The 19,446-nt window shown below is 41.4% G+C and overlaps 1 protein-coding gene across 3 annotated transcripts in view; it reads right to left on the minus strand.

The window, feature by feature from the left end:
* Window positions 1-19,446, minus strand: part of myot (myotilin) — a 78,226-nt gene that overhangs the window by 22,760 nt on the left and 36,020 nt on the right. For all 3 annotated transcript variants that reach the window (XM_048230702.1, XM_048230701.1, XM_048230703.1), the window contains 4 exons: window positions 14,869-14,906; window positions 6,015-6,150; window positions 4,938-5,145; window positions 4,529-4,694 (listed from right to left, as the gene is read on the minus strand). In XM_048230702.1, coding sequence (XP_048086659.1) covers window positions 4,529-4,694; window positions 4,938-5,145; window positions 6,015-6,150; window positions 14,869-14,906 — 548 coding nt within the window. The remainder of the gene's footprint in view (window positions 1-4,528; window positions 4,695-4,937; window positions 5,146-6,014; window positions 6,151-14,868; window positions 14,907-19,446) is intronic.

A 19,446-nucleotide genomic window follows, 5' to 3' on the forward strand; every position in this document is an offset into this window, starting at 1 on the left:
CATTGAGGTGCGCAAATAGTTTTTAATAGCCTGTTCAACTTGGAAAAGCTTCACCCGATGCCAGTCACTGATCGCAATTTCAAATTTCGGGAAGCTTCGTTCAATCTTTTTAAGTTTTAAGTGCAGTAGGCCCCTATCTGCCCCCTTTGGAAATATATCTCGAGCCTATTATAAGGTCCAGTGCGTTATGTCCTGGGATTCGGACGTGCTCAAAAAGAAAAGAAAAAACACTTTTTTTATAGATGGTTATGAGGAGCAATATGAGTCTGAACTCCGTGTCATTCAGACTCAACCCTCTTGTTGCTTTGATATCTTTTTTTAGATTGTCGTTTGAACGTCGGCAAAGCAGGCATGTTGCGGTTGCAATTTAAGTGAAATTTCTACAGTAGGCCTACAACATGCAACATGCTTGTTAGGCTGGGCTACTGTCTTGTACAGGTACATGTTCAACAATTGCTGGTGTGCAGGCTATAATCAATTAGCTAAATCATTTGTCCAGCTGTTTTAAAAAAAAAATTGTGCTACATTCAAACGCAAAAGGTGCTTTGATATCTTTTTCATTTGAACGTCGGCAAGCAGGCATGCTGCGGTTGCAATGACTGAGGATAATTGGTTTTATCTGCGGATTTATTTTTTGCATTATTTTGAATATGACTCGCTGCAGTCTCAACAGCACGTCTACTTTTTCCACACGCATCTAAGTTCTAACACACATGCCCTCTCGCTTTCTCTCTTTCCATCCCTGCACACGGGGCTTTCTTAAAGGAGCTGCACCATTTTACAACAATTGAATCTACATTTTCATATTAGAATGTTTTGTCTGTTTAAGTGTATTCTTAAACTACCGTGATCAATTAAAGTTTCCGTGCCCCCGCTGAAAGTCTCATGCGCTTATTATTACACTATCAAATCTATAAGTAACCGTGACAAATAGGGTATAAGATATATAAACTCATGCTATTGTATTATCATAAATGTTTGGTAATGGCTCACTGCGTCATGGAAGCAGTTAAGTCAAATCGCATCAAAAATAGTAGTGGCAGAACTCCCAAGTGACACCTTGTGGTTGTTTGTGTCAACTGCAGTTTGTGCCATTTCTGCTGAGAAAATGGGGTGCGTGATTCATGAAGGAACCCGTCCAAACTTAACTGGGACCCACTGTACAGAAGGTGAGGGACATTTTGGGGGGAAAGAAGTGGTGCATTTTATCATTCAAACTTTTCATGAAAATTCTATAATCCAAGATGGCGCCACCATATGACGTCATAATATGCAAATTAGATATAAACATTTAATCCCTAAATAAACTTTGGGTCATCCTTAATATTTCTCTAATTTACAGAAAGTCTCTATCACTTATCACTTAAGATATAGCCTTTTGAAATGAAGATGTCGCCTAAATGTCGCCTGGCGCCTAAAGGGTTAAGTCTATGGGGATTTTTAAAAAGTTTTTCTTTAATAGTTTAAAAAGTATAAAAGTTTCAAAGTTGAAAAGACATAGCAGCTTGGTCTGTTTGAAGACCTACGTTACAAAGTTTGAATGAAGTTTCTAAGTTAAACTGTTCAAGAGAAATTGCGTACGGAAAAAGTGGTAAGCGGAGTAATAATAAGAAGAAAAAGTTGTTGCCTAGGAAGAACAGTACAGTGCATTTTCATGCACTGTAATAAGAAGAAGTTGTTGCCTAGGAAGAACAGTACAGTACTGTAATAATCATACTGTAAGTAATATAATGTTATACACAGCAGCTTTTTTGCATTTACATGCAATGGTAATTCCCTGGAATTGCATTTTGTAGTTATTATTCTTCCCACCAAATTTCTGCGTCTAATTCAGTTTCAACCGTTTAACGTAGAAACTTTGTTCAAACTTTGTAACGTAGGTCTTGAAAAGGACACTCGAGGAATGTATTTTTCACTTTTGTAAACTTTATACTTTTTGAGATATTAACAAAAAACAAGCTTATTTTTCCCCATAGACTTTGCATTAACACTATGACATCACAATGGACAAATTAACTTGATTTGCACCTGTATCAACTTCCAGCTGCTCAACTAGGACCCATCAAAGGGCCAGTTAAACTGATTGCACCTGTATCAACTGCTTTCTGCTTAACTAAGCCAACTCTCTCTGTGTCTCTCCATTCTACAAGGATATAAGGCACATTCCATCCAACTTTCTATCCATTCATCCTCTTCAAACCATTCACTCATCCACCCATTAAACTATCCATCAACATCCATTCAACTTTCTGTCTATCAACATCCATTACACTATCTACATTCAACCTTTAAACTATATACTCTGTCTCAGGCTTTAAGCATACAATCTGGCTCTCTTAAGACTACTATTTCCTCTGCCCACAACTGTTTCAAAATAAATGTCCTCACTACAATAATTCACTATCAAAAAAATTAACTATTTAAACTACTCAACTATTTAACTGTTCAGCCATTTAAACTGTCAGTTGTTATCAACTATGACTCCTGCCAACTGTTTCCAAATAAAAGTTTGTTTGGCATTTTATGTTAATATACAGTATGTTTATATTTTCATGCACTGGTAATTTCCTCGAAACTACATTTTCTAGTTATTATTATTATTATTATTATTATTATTATTACTACATTAACCCTTCTCACCTGTTTTTTAACATTGTTAAATGATGGTGATTCACTAGTCCCCTACAGTATTTTGAAGGAAGGAACCAGTTCTGTATGCATTATTGTAACAGATGGGCTAGGTTGGTAAAGTAGTTGAATAGCACACTACACATGCACACACACATACATGCACACACACGACACGCACAAACACGCACACGGACACAAACACATAAACACACATACATACAGTACACACACACACACACACACACACCCTCACACATTTACAAACACACCTACATACACAAACATACAGACACACACACACACAAATACACACAAAAAAACTAACGTACATGCAGGCACACACACTCAATAAACACACACAGAAGCACACACTCAATTACAAACACACAAAAAGGAACAAAGTAGGAAATGAACACAGTGACACAAACGTGACTTATTTTTGTGGAAAAAATGTGCTGGACTGGGCGGCGGTCATACATCTAGTTTGAATTTTTATTTATATTTATGTGGGGGTGCTTTGTTTATTCAACTGGGACCTGAGTACTAAATTTCGCTTCTACATGAAAATGTAGGAGTGACAATAAAGCTTCTTGAACCTTGAATCTTTAGCCCTGGCAGATGATCCCCCACGCCTTCCTCATAGGTTACTGCTACTACTACGGAAGGCCTCCAGCTAGAGTCTGAGGTCCCCTGGTCCCCATGTTGGGGCCTCCGGCTTAGATGTCGGTTGGGGTGCAGTCACTGTTGTACGAGGCCCCTGACATGTCTAACAAAGGACCCAGACACCTCTTCTGCACAGTGTCCCGCACCTGCTGCAACAGGGTGGCAGCCTGTGGCCCAAATATAGCTGAGGGCTCTACCGGCACTCTAGCTCCAGCTGCTTGCTGGAGCTGGGGTTGGGAGAGTCTTACAACCCAGAAATATGCTCCCCTGCCTGTTCCTTCATAAGAGAAGAGAGGCACAGAGACTGAAGCTCACCAGCAGTGTTGGGGTCCCCCGTGCCTTCCTGTATTAGACCAGAGAGGTGGCGTAAAGAAACAGAATGGCTGCAGTATTGGCCAAACAGGTCTGCATAGCCACAGCCTTGAGCAGCCCACCAAGAAGATGATCCATTACCTTGCAGTTCCTGCTAGGGCAGGTAGTGCTGCCAAATAAGGAGCTGGAGGAAGAAGAGAGTGGTGATAGAGTTTGATCCATGGGCATACCACAGCCAATTTGCTCTATTGTAGATGTTAGAGAATCTCCTAAATGGCGTTGATCATCTGCACAAGGCTGTTGGTGAATTGAATTGTTGGCACACCAGCTCTTTAAAATCTGGCAGGAGAAGAACGTCCATGAACACTGGGCACACATCTAGTCCAAAGTTGTTGTCTTGGTAACAATCAGTTACTACCTACAGTTGACAGTTACCTATAGAAAGCTACAGTCACGAAGATTCCACAATTGATTATAGTGGGGAATTTGTAGCTTAGCCTAGCCTGGCCTATGCTCGCTTATCTAAAACAAAAACATTAAAAGAAGAATTTATAAATTGTAGAAGTTGAAATGTAATTTTTAAAGACCTATTCATCTTGTTTGACCTAAACACAATCATGTTCTGCTTGGTTAAAACTGAGCTGAGTTGGTTAGATGTAGTTACTCAGGCAGCCATGTTTTTTAATTTTGAAAAGTGTCTTACTTTACCCAGAATTCATCGCAACAATTATTACCAAAAGGACAAATTCGGTGTTTTTCCCAGCAAGATCTCCTTTTGGACAAAAAACCTTGAGTTGCCAGTTCCAACAGCTAAAGCAGCTACATCGCTACACTCTGGGGGCATGAACATGGGGGCTCACGTACATGCCCCCAGAGTGTAGCGCTGTAGCTGCTTGGCTGAAGAAAGAAATATCTGTCTGACCTCATTCTGCTAGGGTCAATGCGGAGCATTTCTTTGTCCTTCTTCCAAAAGAGTTGTGGTGGTGGGGAGGCAAACACCTGGCACTCCAGCCTCACCATGTCCCCCTCGATCACACGAATGTTCTGCATTCTCATCACAAAACTGGGTGGGCGAATCATCTCCTGCGCTGTTGTATATAGGGAAGTGTAATGATGAGGTCAGGAACAGACAACTGCACTAACATTTACATTATTTGTTTTATACATTTCCAACATTTTGCGTAATTTCTGTTACACATTGTAATTCTAAACACTGATATGCAGTTATGAATACATCTGATTTGAAATTCATTGTTCTACAGTACATACAGTATTTACCAAATAAGGTTTAAAACTATGGGACAATACATATAAAAAATATAAGTTCTTACCAATTACATCAAGCCGTAGGGAGAAGCGACTCTCACCAGCTCTGTTCTTGGCTACGCACTCATAGATGCCTGCATGGTGAACCGTCACAATCTCGATGATGAAGGAGTGAATGCCTTTCTCACTCACCAGCATCTTGTGGTAGTCATCCTGACGAATGGCCTTCCCATCCAGATACCATGCCACATCAGGTGCTGGTAGACCAACAACCTGTATTAAGAATAAGCCAGCATGACACATGACATGCTGTTGAAGCTACTCACACACTATGATTACTTGTTTTGGATCTGAAATTTGATTCACAACAGGTGTTATTCCTTAGATTTAAGAGATCAGCTACATCACTGCAAAAGTTTGGACACCCCCGTCCTAGAGTTTCCTCTATTTTCAGCAATTACCTTAGAGAAGTGGATCCTTCTCTCATTCCGAACAGCTCTATTATAATTTGCTATCTTTTAGAATGGTATGGTGAACCTGTAACTTAGTTTTTATTTTGGGGGCAGCCGTGGCCTACTGGTTAGCGTTTCGGACTTGTAACCGGAGGGTTGCCGGTTCGAACCCCGACCAGTAGGAACGTCTGAAGTGCCCTTGAGCAAGGCACCGAACCCCTCACTGCTCCCCGAGCGCCGCTGTTGTTGCAGCAGGATTAGTGTGTGCTTCACCTCACTGTGTGTTCACTGTGTGCTGAGTGTGTTTCACTGGGATTGGGATAAATGCAGAGACCCTCACGGGATCAAAAGAGTATATATACTTATACTTACTTATATTTCCTTTCGTAAGGGATGTTAGTTGTGGTGTCATGCCTGGCTGCGTTGAGACAAATTCACTCATTTTTTTAGTTCAAAGATTCTAATCGTAAGCCTCTAATCGTAAGACAATGCCCTCTTAGCCCTTGATATTTCTGCCTGAGTAATGTCAAAGCAAGTTAATAACCATAATTAATTGATTAATTGTTAAACGCTGGTTCTCTGGTTCTCCCTACATTAAGTTTAACATCACCGCTGCTGTGGGACCTTAGCAACAGTAACTAAGGCTCAAAAGCAGAAAGGTCCATTATGTATCCCCAGAATCGGACTTACCTTGAAGTCAATCCTACAGAACCTTCCTTCCTCCATGGTAAGGTCTTGAGGAACCTGGATGAATCTTGGTGCATAGCACTTTTCTAAAGTAGTAGCTGCACTCTCATTTACATCTGTTCCAGGGAGTTCTTTGCTCCTACAGGAAAAGGTTCAAAATGCATTATAAATATACTAAACACCCATGTATATGTATTTGTGTGTGTGTGTATACATATATATATATATATATATATATATATATATATATATATATATATATATATATATATATACACATGCACATGTTTGTGCATGTGCATGCATGCGTACATATGTCTACTGTGTGAGTATGTGTCATACGTATGATTACTGTGAATGTATGTATGTGTGTGCGTGTGTATAGGAGTTATAATTGACCAGGACCTATCACTAAATAATCACATAAAACAGATCACCAATACTTCATTTTACCATTTAAGGAACATTTCAAAGATAAGGAAGTCCTTATCCTTATCAGACGCAGAGAAATGTATCCATTATTTTGTCACCTCAAGGATAGACTATTGCAATGCTCTATACAGTATGCTGGCTGCAATAATACCAGTCTAAAGAGCTTACAGCTTATACAAAATGCAGCTGCTTGCACACTCACTAGGACTAAAAATATGAACACTACTGTTGATAATAACCGTAATGGCATACATAAACAAACCAACTAAAGTGCCGTATCTAGACACAATATTTTAAAATAACCATTCGGAGGCGTCCTGCTGTATCCGCTGAGTTTAAACTTCAAGTGCTTCTCCATCCGGATCAGATTCTGGGTCAAACTGGAAACGACTACGTGACTACGAGCTGTAAACACTAAGCGCTTTCAGATATAACCTCCGGAGTATATGAGGAGGTTTGTCAAACGGAGGTCCTACCCTTCGGATGATTCAGATATGATGCTAACCTGCGGACCTAATACTGACCTTATACGGACGTATGTGTGAACGACATACACGCACATTACAGAATCTCCGTGTGGTTGTCGAGTGAGGGGTGGGGGCTTGTAGAGTTCACAAGATGCGAGATAAGACACAGAATATATGCGGCCGCTGCCTGTCACAGCTGCTTTTTGTTTACAAAATGTAGCCTATGCATTATGTAGGCTAAAGAAGAGAAATCTATTGTGCATAGGCTAATACTTGAAGTAGGCTAGTCACGTAAGTGCGCACTTGAAATTGACCTAGCCTACAGTATTTGTATGTGTGCTTCAAATAAACACATTTATCTGTTTTCAACGTTATGTACCAGAATTAGCTATAGAACCCCAAATCTGGTTTGCGTTGGAGAGAGAGAGCATGCACAAACTTTATGGTAGGCTACCAGCCAATTCAGTAGGCTAACTCAAGACTTCAAGATCATACAACGTTTTTAAGCAACAAACAAAATACTAACATTAATAACAGTGAAGTTGTTCGTTTTTTCATGGTTTATTTTTTCCAAAAGCATCCTCTCCCCATGTGTCGCATTTACGTAAGGAGCTTGGAACAAAGTTGGGTTTTCTTCGTTTTCATTTTCTCTAGGCATATATGCTCAGCAAATATCAGCGAGCTCAGCAGGTCATGAAGGCTATCAATGAACAGAAAACCGTGTTGGCTAACAATTTATTAAATACTCCTGTTATTGTCGTCAACGACGTCGCTGTAGGCTACTGCCTTTTCAGCGCCTTCTGCTTATGATGATCCAGTCTTCTGAATTCGTTCGACCTAACGTGTCTCTAACGTTCCCTTCAGGTGTTCTATCAAAATGTTGTATGCCCTCATGGACAGTAGCTCCGTGATGTCTGCATCTTTCCAGGTCGGAGATTTTCTGGACAGCACTATGCCACTCCATCATAACACTGGCATTTAAGTCAGATCTAACCACATGGACGCACGAAAGAAACGTCACCAACACGCCCTCTCACTAGGTGTGAATTTTAACCGCATGTTCTACTCCTCGTTCAGACACAGCACATTTACATAATGTCCGGAGGAAATACTAGGGGGGGGAGTAGTATAAATACCGGGTGAATTAGGACTTCCATATGACCGGTTATGTCATTCAGATATACGGCCCCACCGTTTAACATCAGCAGAACCTCCGGTCTTACACGCATGTCTGAAAGTGCTTATTAGCGCATGGTACTGTGGCTGCAAGCTGGTCAAGGCCACACCCCCACCCTCCACTTTGCCCCGCCTCTTTCCTCATCAAAGTCAAAGTCTGCTTTATTGTCAATTTCTTCACATGTCAAGACATACAAAGAGATCGAAACTGCGTTTCCTACTATCCCACGGTGGAGACAAGACATATTTTACCAATTAGGTCCACAGACAAACATAACATTCAAGTAAACAATATAAAAAGTAAAAAATAAGAAGGCACATACATGAAGAAATAAGAGCAGCAACATTTGGTAGAAATTGTGCATACAGTAGACAGTCAATATAATAGTGCAAAAGTCAGGCCAATAAATGGCTGAGGTAGTTTTGTTTGACCTAAGTATGCAAGTGGCATAGTGGTGCAAGTTATGTAAGAGCAGCAGAAGTGTGTTCAGAAGTGTTCAGGACAACAACAACAAGTTGCAAGTGTACAAGTGGAGTAGTGCAAGTGGAGTAGTGCAAGGCAGCCATTTTGGGTCTAAAAGTCCAGGATGTTATGTAGCTGAGGGTGGAGGGGGAGAGAGTTCAGGATCCCAACAGCCTGGTGTATGAAGCTGTTGGTGAGTCTGGTGGTGCGGGGAGCCGCAGGCTTCTGTACCTCTTCCCAGAGGGCAGTAGATCAAACAAATTGTGAGCGGGTGACTTGCATCACCACACCTTTGGTCGCCTCTATGGGTGAGGTGGGAGGTGTAAATGTCCTTCATGGAGGGGAGAGAAGCACCAATAATCCTTCCAGCTGTGTTCACTATGCGCTGCAGGGCTTTCCTGTTGTATTCAGCGCAGCTTCCGCCCCACACAGCGATACAGCTGGACAGGATGCTCTCAATGGTGCTTCGGTAGAATGTGGTCATGATGGCTGGTGGAGCACTTGCTCGCCTGAGTTTCCGCAGGAAGTACAGGCGGCGCTGAGCTTTCTTCGCCAGTGATGCAGTGTTGGTTCTTCACTGATGTGCACCCCCAGGAATTTGGTGCTGCTCACTCTCTCCACCACAGCACCGTCAATGGTCAGTGGCAGGTGTTGGGTGTGACCTCCACGGAAGTCAACAACAATCTCCTTTGGTCTTGCTGGACGCTCAGCAGGAGGTTGTTGTCCCTGCACCACGGGTCAGAAGGTCGACCTCCAACCTGTATTGAGTCTCGCCGCCCTTGGTGATGAGACCCACCAGAGTTGTGTCGCCAGCAAATTTCACTATGTGGTTGTTGCTGTAGGTTGCAGTGCAGTCATCGCCAGCAGGGTGAAGAGCAGCGGACTGAGCACGCAGCCTTGGGGGCCCCCGCTCAGTGTGATGCTGCTTGAGATATTGTTGCCAACACGTACTACTTGATGCCTCTGACAGAGGAAGTCCAGTAGCCAGTTGCAGAGGTAGGTACTGAGTCCCAGTTTGTCAAGTTTGCAGATGAGTTGTTGTGGTATTATGGTGTTGAATGCAGAACTGAAGTCTATAAACAGCAATCTCACATATGAGTCTCTTTTTTCCAGGTGGGTGAGGGCTGGGTGGAGGGCAGAGCAGATTGCATCCTCTGTGGACCGCTTTGGCTCGGTATGCAAACTGGAAGGGGTCCAGGGTGGGGGGAGAATGGATTTGATGTGTGACATGACAAGCCGCCAAAGCACTTCATGATGATGGGTGTCAGTGCCACGGGCGTAGTCATTGAAGCAGGATGGAGCAGTTTTCTTCGCACAGGAATGATGGTGGCAGCTTTGAAACATGATGGGACGATGGCTTGCTTCAGGGAAGTGTTAAAGATGTCTGTGAAGACATCCTTAAGCTCCTCAGCGCAGTCCTTCAGCGCACGACCTGGGATGTTGTCTGGGCCTGCTGCCTTACGGGTGTTGATAGCAGCAAGTGTCCTCTTCACGCTTGTCGGGCAGAGAGGCACAGGGGCTGCTCGTGGTGGAGGGGGGGGGGGTCTTCTGTGGGCAAGTGCTGTTTTGTGCTTCAAAGCGAGCAAAGAAACGGTTCAGATTGTTGAGCAGAGGGTTGTTGCTCTCACAGCTCTGTGGCGCGGGCTTGTAGTCCGTGATGGCCTGAATGCCCTGCCATAGGCTTTGTGCGTTCCTGCTGTCTTTGAAGTGGGTGGTTATATTGTGAGTGTATTCCTTTTTTGCTTCCTTGATGCCACGGGACAGGTTGGCTCTCGCTGTTCTCATGCCAGCTTCATCCCCAGCTCTGTAGGCTTTGTCTCTGGCCCTCAGCAGCCTGAGGACATCCCCTGTCAGCCATGGCTTCCAGTTAGCCCGAGTGATGATGTCTTTTGTGTGGGTCACATCATCAATGCACTTGGTGATGTAAGAGGTTACAGTGTCTGTGTAATCCTCTATGTCTGTCTGATTGTTGTAAGTGGCTGCCTGCTTAAACATTTCCCAGTCTGTTGTGTCAAAGCAGTTTAAAGTGTTCATTAGCATTTAAAGCTACAATGCCAAAAATAAAATCTTACCAAGTGTTATTAATCTTTAATTTAGATCAAAAAAATCTATTTGGTATCGTTTAAGTAGGAAAAGACTTACCTATCATGCCCTCAAAAGACAATTTTGACTTAATTCAAGAAGGCTTTAAAGGGAAACTTGGCAGGATTTCCCCCTCTGCTGGAGAAATTGCGCATTAAGCTATTTCAAACTGTGGGAAAAGGTAACGATAAAGCACATGGATTTGTTTACAAGCTAGCGAACGGTTATTATAAGTTTGGCAGAACTATGTGAATGTTACAAGGTAAGAAACACAATTTTAAAACAAGTTTCTTGTTTCTCACTTCTCTTTCCGGGACGGTAGTCTCAATGATGCAAGGTTGGTGTTCCGCCTGGGGATGCTAGGCGCAGCGGGGAAAGTCACCATTTTCACCGGAACAGGTCATTTAACCATCCAAATGATTTCTAAATGGGTTTATTACGTTGCAATAGTTGCCAAGTTCCCCTTTGACTTATTTTAAAGGAGAAGTTCGGTGTGATATTGACCTGAAAGTGTGTTGAAACATGATACCGAGTGTGAACTTTTGTCTCATAGTTCATCTCGGCTTGTCCCCTGCACTCCGAAATCTGGCGCTAGTTAGCCGATGCTACCAACAGGATTTCAATGGGGGTGCCTCGGGCATCGGGCTTGCTCTGTTCTCACCCGTAGGCCATCTCATCCCCATCAGTGATTAGGCCCACCACAGTTGTGTCATCGGCAAACTTTGACTGATGCGTAGCAACATGTCGTATCAGAGGGTATCGTATTGAAATATTTTGATATTGTTACATCCCTAATATATATAGGGTGAACAGTGACATCATTATCTGTATCTGTAACTGTATCTGTTCAACCAAAAAAAGATCTGTATTTATTCAGTTATGAAACAGGAAGTGGGCATGGTCTATCCTTATAACCTAATATCATTGGGAATATAATTGTTGCGACTATTGTACCTATTGGCTAAGCAAAGGTATTAAATCCTTGCTCTAGCTATATAAAGTGCTAAAGAATTAATGAGCCACACACAAAGTCACCTCCTCCTTTATCTGACTGATTTGAGAGAACAGTGGTTGATGCAGGCAATTGAGCCAACTTTTCTCCCTGAATAATGACACGTATATTTGCTTCAATTCACCCTTCGCTGTCCCGCCCCCCTTAGTTACTGTCGCTAAGGCCAACAAACTCTGACAAATTTGGCTGGAATTGGAATTGGCTAGAACTGCAATGGTAGCTGTAAGCTACTGTAAGCTCTTTGCAAAGTACATCCCAAAAGGTTATTTTGGAGACCCAAGGACCTGATTTTGTTTAGAATCCGTCAAAGATCTCCAGTATCTAATGGAGAGACAGGCACAAAATTCAAATCTAGCTTTGTTGAGTGACAAACTTTGAAGAGATGCAAGTGTAATTCATTTATATTAATGTTAGCAGTGATTAGCTATGTTACCTATCTACAAGTAAAAGTAGGGCTGCCAACCGTTCCGTAAAATACAGAATCTTTACGTATTTGAAAGGAAAAAGATGTGTTCCGTATTGAACCGATACGGAACACAATTTGTTCCGTATTATTGAGAATCAACTCAGTGCAAATCCATGACAGATCAGTATAATAAGTCAGACTATGAATGAAGAATGCACGATTAGTATGAGATAAAGCGAAGCCTTGCTGCTGTCATTTATCCCTCTCGGATTTTTCTGTCATCACTATCCCAGCAGATAATGCACTTTTCGTTTGAGCCACTGTAAGTCAGGTAGGCCTATATTACTCTGATAGTAGCGTGCGATGATGTCTTGTTCAAAGTTTTACAGTGCATTTGTCCAAGATGACCAACTAGGCTAGTTTACTTGCTGCTGAGACAGAAAAAAGTCAGATATAATTAAGGCTTCACCAAATTCATTTTTTTTCTGTGATATCTGCCAGTTCAGTTTTATACATTTCAGAGGTTGGTTTGAGTAGAATATAGGCTACAAACAGTTGTGTCTTTATTAAGTGTTTTTGCATCAAAGAAAATGAGTAGGCTTAGGCTAGTTAAGCTACATTAATTCAATACGAACTGGAGATTTTTTTTTTGTGTGTGTATCATGAGAATGTGCACTCATTTCACCAAATTGTGCACTCGTTTTACCCAATATGATATAAATTTACTAGATTGTGCATAAAATGTAGTATATACTGTAATGCGCTCATTTTAGCAAAAAGTGCACTCATTTTAGTGCATTCATTTGACACAATTTAGTAAACGGGCCCACAATTTTGTAAAATGATGCACTATTTACAAGCACACATTTACATCTTCATCATCATACATCTTGCAATACACACACACATAGTCTATATCAACTGAACCCAACTGAAGTCAGTAAGCCGGTATACTACATGCCCCACCCTTTCCTTATTTTCATATCAGAAAGCAAACCTAAGTAAAAAATGTATAATCTCCTGCAAGTGACGAGCACATTATACACAAAGCTGGCTTACATTAGAACAATAAACATCTTTATTTAGCTTATTAACATTAAGTTGACTGTGTGGCTTAATTCACAGATGTTGTGGATTAGGTACAAGGAGAAACACTTTGCTTAGAATTAGCACGGTGCATCAATACTGCAAAAGTATTGCAACACCTTGAAATTAAAATTGTCACAATACTTAATTTTATTAGTGTCGATACTTTTAAGAATGACTTTGTTCTTAAGAAGTAGTATGTGCGTGCGCAAGGCATGATTCTAGTGCCTCCCCTAGCCTGCACGTCTTTTCTCCTCACACACAACAGGTACAGCTGTCGTGCCATAAACTGCGAGACATGGCTGCTAGTTTAAGTGATGCTGTGGCCACACAGCAACACATAATAATAGTCTAATATCATGTTGATTTGCTCACTTACATCTCTCAACTTTGTGTTGCCAACATATCTAGGCTATGAGATTTAGGTAATTTGGGCCTATTGTTGGGTTTAATGTAGGCTACTCAGCTTGGCAAACTGTCTGTCATTTGTGTAGTGCTCACTAAAATCACTAATGAACATTGCAAGACACTTATCTCTTCTATGATCCCAGAAAGATTTTCTTCAACTTGTTCTATCTAATGACACAGAAAACAAAACGAATTGCATCCACATATCCTTGTTATGCGCTATGCACAACTATTTTACACTAACCTAAAACCGTGGGACTGAAGGCTAATTACTCACGTATTTCTTAAAGTGACAGACACTCAATTAGACCTACCCACCACATTAAAGATATGCCTAAAAGTTTAAAAATCAATATGAAGTATTCAAATGTCAAAATATTTTTAGCTACTAGTAATTATGCTGATTATAAAAAACTACACATTATTATCAAAATACATACACTTATATATGAATTCCAAAATATATGAAATAGAAACATATTACATAAGCCATCATTTTCTGTGTGTGTGTAAATATTACTGATGACGTCAAGGTGGTGGGGCCCCCCAAATCAAATAATTATTGACTTGGAAACAATAATTTTGGTATCGTGACAACACTACTTACAATAACCAGAAGGAGAGAATACAATTTACAGAGATCATACAAGATTAGGGTAAGGCCACTATTCTCTGTATCGGTGTTGCATTAATCCCATACACATCGTTTGCCCATCCTTTTCGACTCACTTTCTATGGAGGAGTGTGAGGCTGGTACTGAACTGCCATTGGCTCATCTGCATTTTGATGGGCGGGACTTAGCAAAGGGTGAATTGCATGAGCCTTCACTGAGGGTCCCTCAGCTGTATCTTCCACAGCCTATTGTGGTGTTGTCAAGATAAGAACCATCCCTCTGATCACTGCCCCTCCTCTACATGTTGCTTTACTACTTTCAGTTGGAGATTCAAGTAGAAGTTGTTGGAGCTAAGGTTGCCAGCCAATCAGCATAAAACTATTCATTGTAAACAGGCATGTAAAAAGCCTCTGAGCATGTTTTGACAGACATAAATTGCCTTCTATGTTAACATCAGAGAACAAGGTGAAATACTCTGTTCATCCATTCAATATTAATTACATTATTTTTTGTCTGTCAAATAAAGCTTTTATTAAAACCTGAAAATAAAATGGGTTATCAGTTATAATATCAGGGTATCATGATACATTTCCGTTTATTGGTGTCATTGTTAGTTGGCTTGGACAAAAGTGTCTGCTAAGAACCATAAACATAACACAAATGGATGGAATCTCAGCCTTTTTAGGTGTACAAAGGTAATTTTTTTACTCACCATATTCCTGCCATATGTCGTCCCTCTGCAGAATCGGGCTATACATTTGAGAAAAAAGCTTATTTTAGATTATGACAATCAAAATAGGTTTTTCTCTATACATCTGTCAATAGTATGCTTCAAGCACCTGTCTTCTTACACACTGTTGTCACTACAATGAAATTGTTGTTACAATGACTACGACACACGTAGCCAATGACCTGCTAAAAGTGCATTCAGCAATTGTACACGATTTCAAGCCCATAACTTTTTTTGCACATTCAGCAATCATCTCATGATCCGCTAGCTGCCCATTCTGTGAGTACACTAGAGCTGTAATCGGGCCTTAAAAGTTCCCGACAAACACGGGACGTCCCCCGGACCTCATGCCGACATTCACGACGTCCCCGATTGGTCCCGAACGTCATGTTCTCTAGCGGACGTTCCGGTGACCTTGACGTCCGGAGCAAGTTATTGTTTGGTTATTGCTTGACGTCCGGTGCAGGACTTTCTGGGGACGTCACCGTCAGGTACCTCGGATGACATTTGCATTTGGTCATTTCAAATACCTCCTAAGGACCCGACAATAACGTTTTACCGGGGACATGGGGGGGACGTTTGTTTATTCATACATGGCAACGGAGTTGAGAGCGCTCTGGCTGCCACCTGCAGGACGGAGACATCACATCCATGCACGACATCACGTTACACGTCTGGGGATGACTAAAGTACCTATCTATCTAGTCTCTAGCAGTAGCTGCATTAGCCTACCGTAGTCTAAGGCAACATATCATACAGTTTATGAAGTTGTGTGTCTATGAGCAAAGTAGAACCATATGTCTACTTTGCTCATAGACGCACAACATCTATGAGCAAAGTAGAACCATATGTCTACTTCATAGATGCTCATAGATGCACAACTTTATAAACTGGGAAAAGGGTTAACGTTAAACTCAAAATGTATGTGCTACATAATTACATAATTCAGCACAGACCTCTCAAGTCTCACGCATTGAGCGTGAGACACACACATTTCAATGACTTCACACGCTCACACGCCACACATGGCATTTCTCACTCCGAGAAATTATTAACTTGCCCGCACAGAAATTTCTAAGGGCTGTATTTTGTGACACAACGTTGCTGTCTGTGCGCTCATTCAGCTCAGAGAGCTGCTGTTCAGTTACTAACCTATCGGCCAGTCAGAAAATAGGATTTCTCAACCAATCAGGAAATAGTTTTGTTTTGATGTGGGTCCGCAACGTGGAGACTGCTGGTCCACGGATTCGTGGAGTGAAATTAGGCCCGGTGCTTCGTCTGATAATTTGCTGCGCAGTTGATCAAGATACCGCGGACCGACAAAAAAAGAAAACAAACGTTTCTGCTATCGATGTCATTAAACATGGAGCCATACAATAAAGTGGTGGTAGCCTATGAGCGCTCATTCAATGCAGGCGCCTGCGCCAGAGAAACTGAAACTAATCGATAACGTTGGTATCAAAGCTCCGCTTCAACCTGTTGAATGCTATTTAATTGTTTAACGACACTTAAAACACTTTTTTTCTCCATTTCCTACCAATGTATGATGCTTGCATGAGGGAAACATCCCAAAACAATAGCACCCATATAATTGTTGCTGTTTTGACAAGTATTTCTTTTCTTATGCAAGCATCATGCAACCATGCAAAAGCAATGAAACGAATTATATCTTACATTAGTAAAGCAGTCCTCTGATGTGCATGTCACAAAACATTTAAGTGAAAGTGCATGTATAACAATATAGGCATAATAATGATTGTGATAATGACAATTTGGAGGGAGTGGGGTAGATGAGCCCTATGACCCCAAAGTCTGCCACGACTGGGCCTCAGGTCAAAGAAGTTTGAGAAAGGCTGGTCTACATAACCTGCATCAGATTGAGGTTTGCAGTGATGCGCCTGAAGGCACGGGTTGAGGACCCAGTCAGTTACGTCACAATATGCACATTTGTTCATACCTACATAATCACCATTTTAATCACCAACTTTTTTTTACTTTGAATCTTGAAAAAAAAAAAAAATATTGACCTACCTACCGACCCATTTTTTAAAAAAATGTTGGCTGTTACTGCAAACAAGAATATTTTTAAGGATGGCCTCATGACTGAAAATGGCTGACATTGAACCACAGTGCTTTAAATGGGAGCCCCCAGTATCAGTCATCAAGGCATAAAAATCTGCCACAAACACTTACAACACACATCACTCAAACACACACACACACAAACACACACACAGATAGAACCACCACTGTTCAAGAGACCATTTTGGGGCTAAATGTGCTTTTTCTCATTTGGTTGTTTTCTGTTTGTTTAGAGCAGAATGAGCCACTGCTGTTCAAAGGGCCCATTTGGGTGAAATTATTATTATAATTTATGTTATTATTATTTACTATAGGGTTCTAGAATAAATAAAACAGTGTGTTTGAAATAATGGAATTTGTGCTCTCTCATGGGTCTGTTGATTGGGGGGAGGGGGCGTTCAAGCAGACGTAGGACTTTCATGTACTTCGATCAGGGGGGAGGGGCGTGGCACCGTGCCAATGCCACGCCCCCTCCCCCCTGAGAAACAAAGTCTCACTCCTTGCAAACTTCAAAACTTGAGAGCCCTGATTCAGCATGTCTGCATGCAGACATGCTGAATTATATAGCACACACATTTTGAGTTTAACATTAATGTATAACGTTACAAACTAGGGAAGGGATTTTATCAAAATGTTAGCTGATGTGATGCTTGGTGTAACGTTAGCAAAGTCGCTGTTCTTAGCTTCTAGCTTAGCCTACAATGCGCTTTTCTTCAGATAACTGTCATTACGTGATGCATGTAACATGCTCTAAATAGGCAGTGGTTTATTTAACGTAGTCACATACTTATTATCTGTTTTATTTTCAGAAACACACACACGGCCGAATTGGGACTGAACCGGCTTTTGGAGCGGAATACGATGCAATAAAACTAGAGAAATGTTAAAAACAGTCCACGTAGCATTTGTTTAGGGTTGTCTAGCAACATAAGTGACTACTTAATTTGTAAAACGATCTAGCTCTACATTGCAGAAGAATTAAGGATACTGCTTCTTCATGACTTGTTTAAATGTCATTGTAATTTATTTGACGCATGCTCGCGTTTAAAACTGTCACGCATAGGCCTAGCTGTCCCCGATGTTACAGCAGCTCCTTGTGGAAACAGCAAAGAGTGCACATAACCGATAAGATTTCTAACGAGGAGCAGAAGCTCTCTGCCTCACCAGAGCCTTACTGTTCAGAGCATTCATAGCCTAGAGAAAACGATAAATTTTTCTTTATCTGCAATGTTCCAGGAAGAAAGGCTTACATTTATAGGCTGTCCCTGTTTGATCACAGCAGGTCCAAGAAAACGAAAGTGGATATAACGCCAATGCATTCTAGTTATGTTTCATGTACTTTTATTTCATGTTGAGTTTTGCTTCCCAGCATGCATTACATTAATTTAGTATTTTTGGCTATTATTAGTTTTAATATTTTGAAACAATATGGTTTGAACAATTTATCTTAGGCTAGCCTAGGCCTACTCTGATGATGTTTTGAACAATATGCTACGGGATATGCCCATTAAAACGTCGATTAGTTTATTAAGAAAATGACACCGTGATGTGAAAGCAGCACATCCTAGCCCGGTATAAATGTCCATGTCTACTCATCATTAGTGTAATGCATTCGAGGACGGATTTCATACATGCGAAAATATGAGGTGAGTGAAGTTGATTGGCGTAGTTGTAGAACAAGTCATTAATGCGTGTTCATGTTCCGGCTACCTCTCTCCTAGCAACGCTGAGATTTACAGAATACCATACCAAATCGCGCTTTATGTTTTTTTTTTTTTACCATCGCGGAAATATATACGTCGCGCGCATAACATTGCGGTGACCACTACAGGACGTCCTCTCAAAGTCTCGTGGTCGTCTTTTAGACCTGCCGAACAGAGGTCCGCGGGACGTAAAGGGAACCCTACACAATGTCGAGGAGGTGACGTTCGCCAGGGGACCTTAAGGGGACGTCGCCAGGACTTTATTTTGTTTACTGGGTTAGGCCTGATAAGGCCCGAGCCCGAGACTGACAACTTTTTAAAAGCCCAAACCCGTTTACAGCCCAACATTATTCAAATTTCTGCACGCACACAGCTCATTTTCCTTTCCTTTCCCTTTTTGTCAAGAATGAGTCATTTTTAAATTTTTTAATATAATTTATTCATGACTAACGTAGTCTTGGCCACTTGGAAGTTGGAACAAAGAAATAAAATAGCCTAAGTCCTCTGTAACATCATAACATCTCAGCACTCTGAAGTTTGCGGGAACCCTCCCATACATAGCCCCGACATTAATTAGGTATTGCGCCAGCTCTTCAAACCCCACGGCATTTACGATATTAAAAGGCCTAATGTCTTTACAGCGAAAGCTGACACAATTGTTCTCCGTAACCATTTGTTTCACCTTTGCAGGGTTGGGTTTTGTTGTTGTAACAAACAATGTGATTGTAGGTTGATCCTGGGCACTGGCAGGTGTGGCAAACATCTTCAGCTCTAG

This window comes from Alosa alosa, chromosome 21 (assembly GCF_017589495.1).
Source record: "Alosa alosa isolate M-15738 ecotype Scorff River chromosome 21, AALO_Geno_1.1, whole genome shotgun sequence".
NCBI classification, from domain to species: domain Eukaryota; kingdom Metazoa; phylum Chordata; class Actinopteri; order Clupeiformes; family Clupeidae; genus Alosa; species Alosa alosa.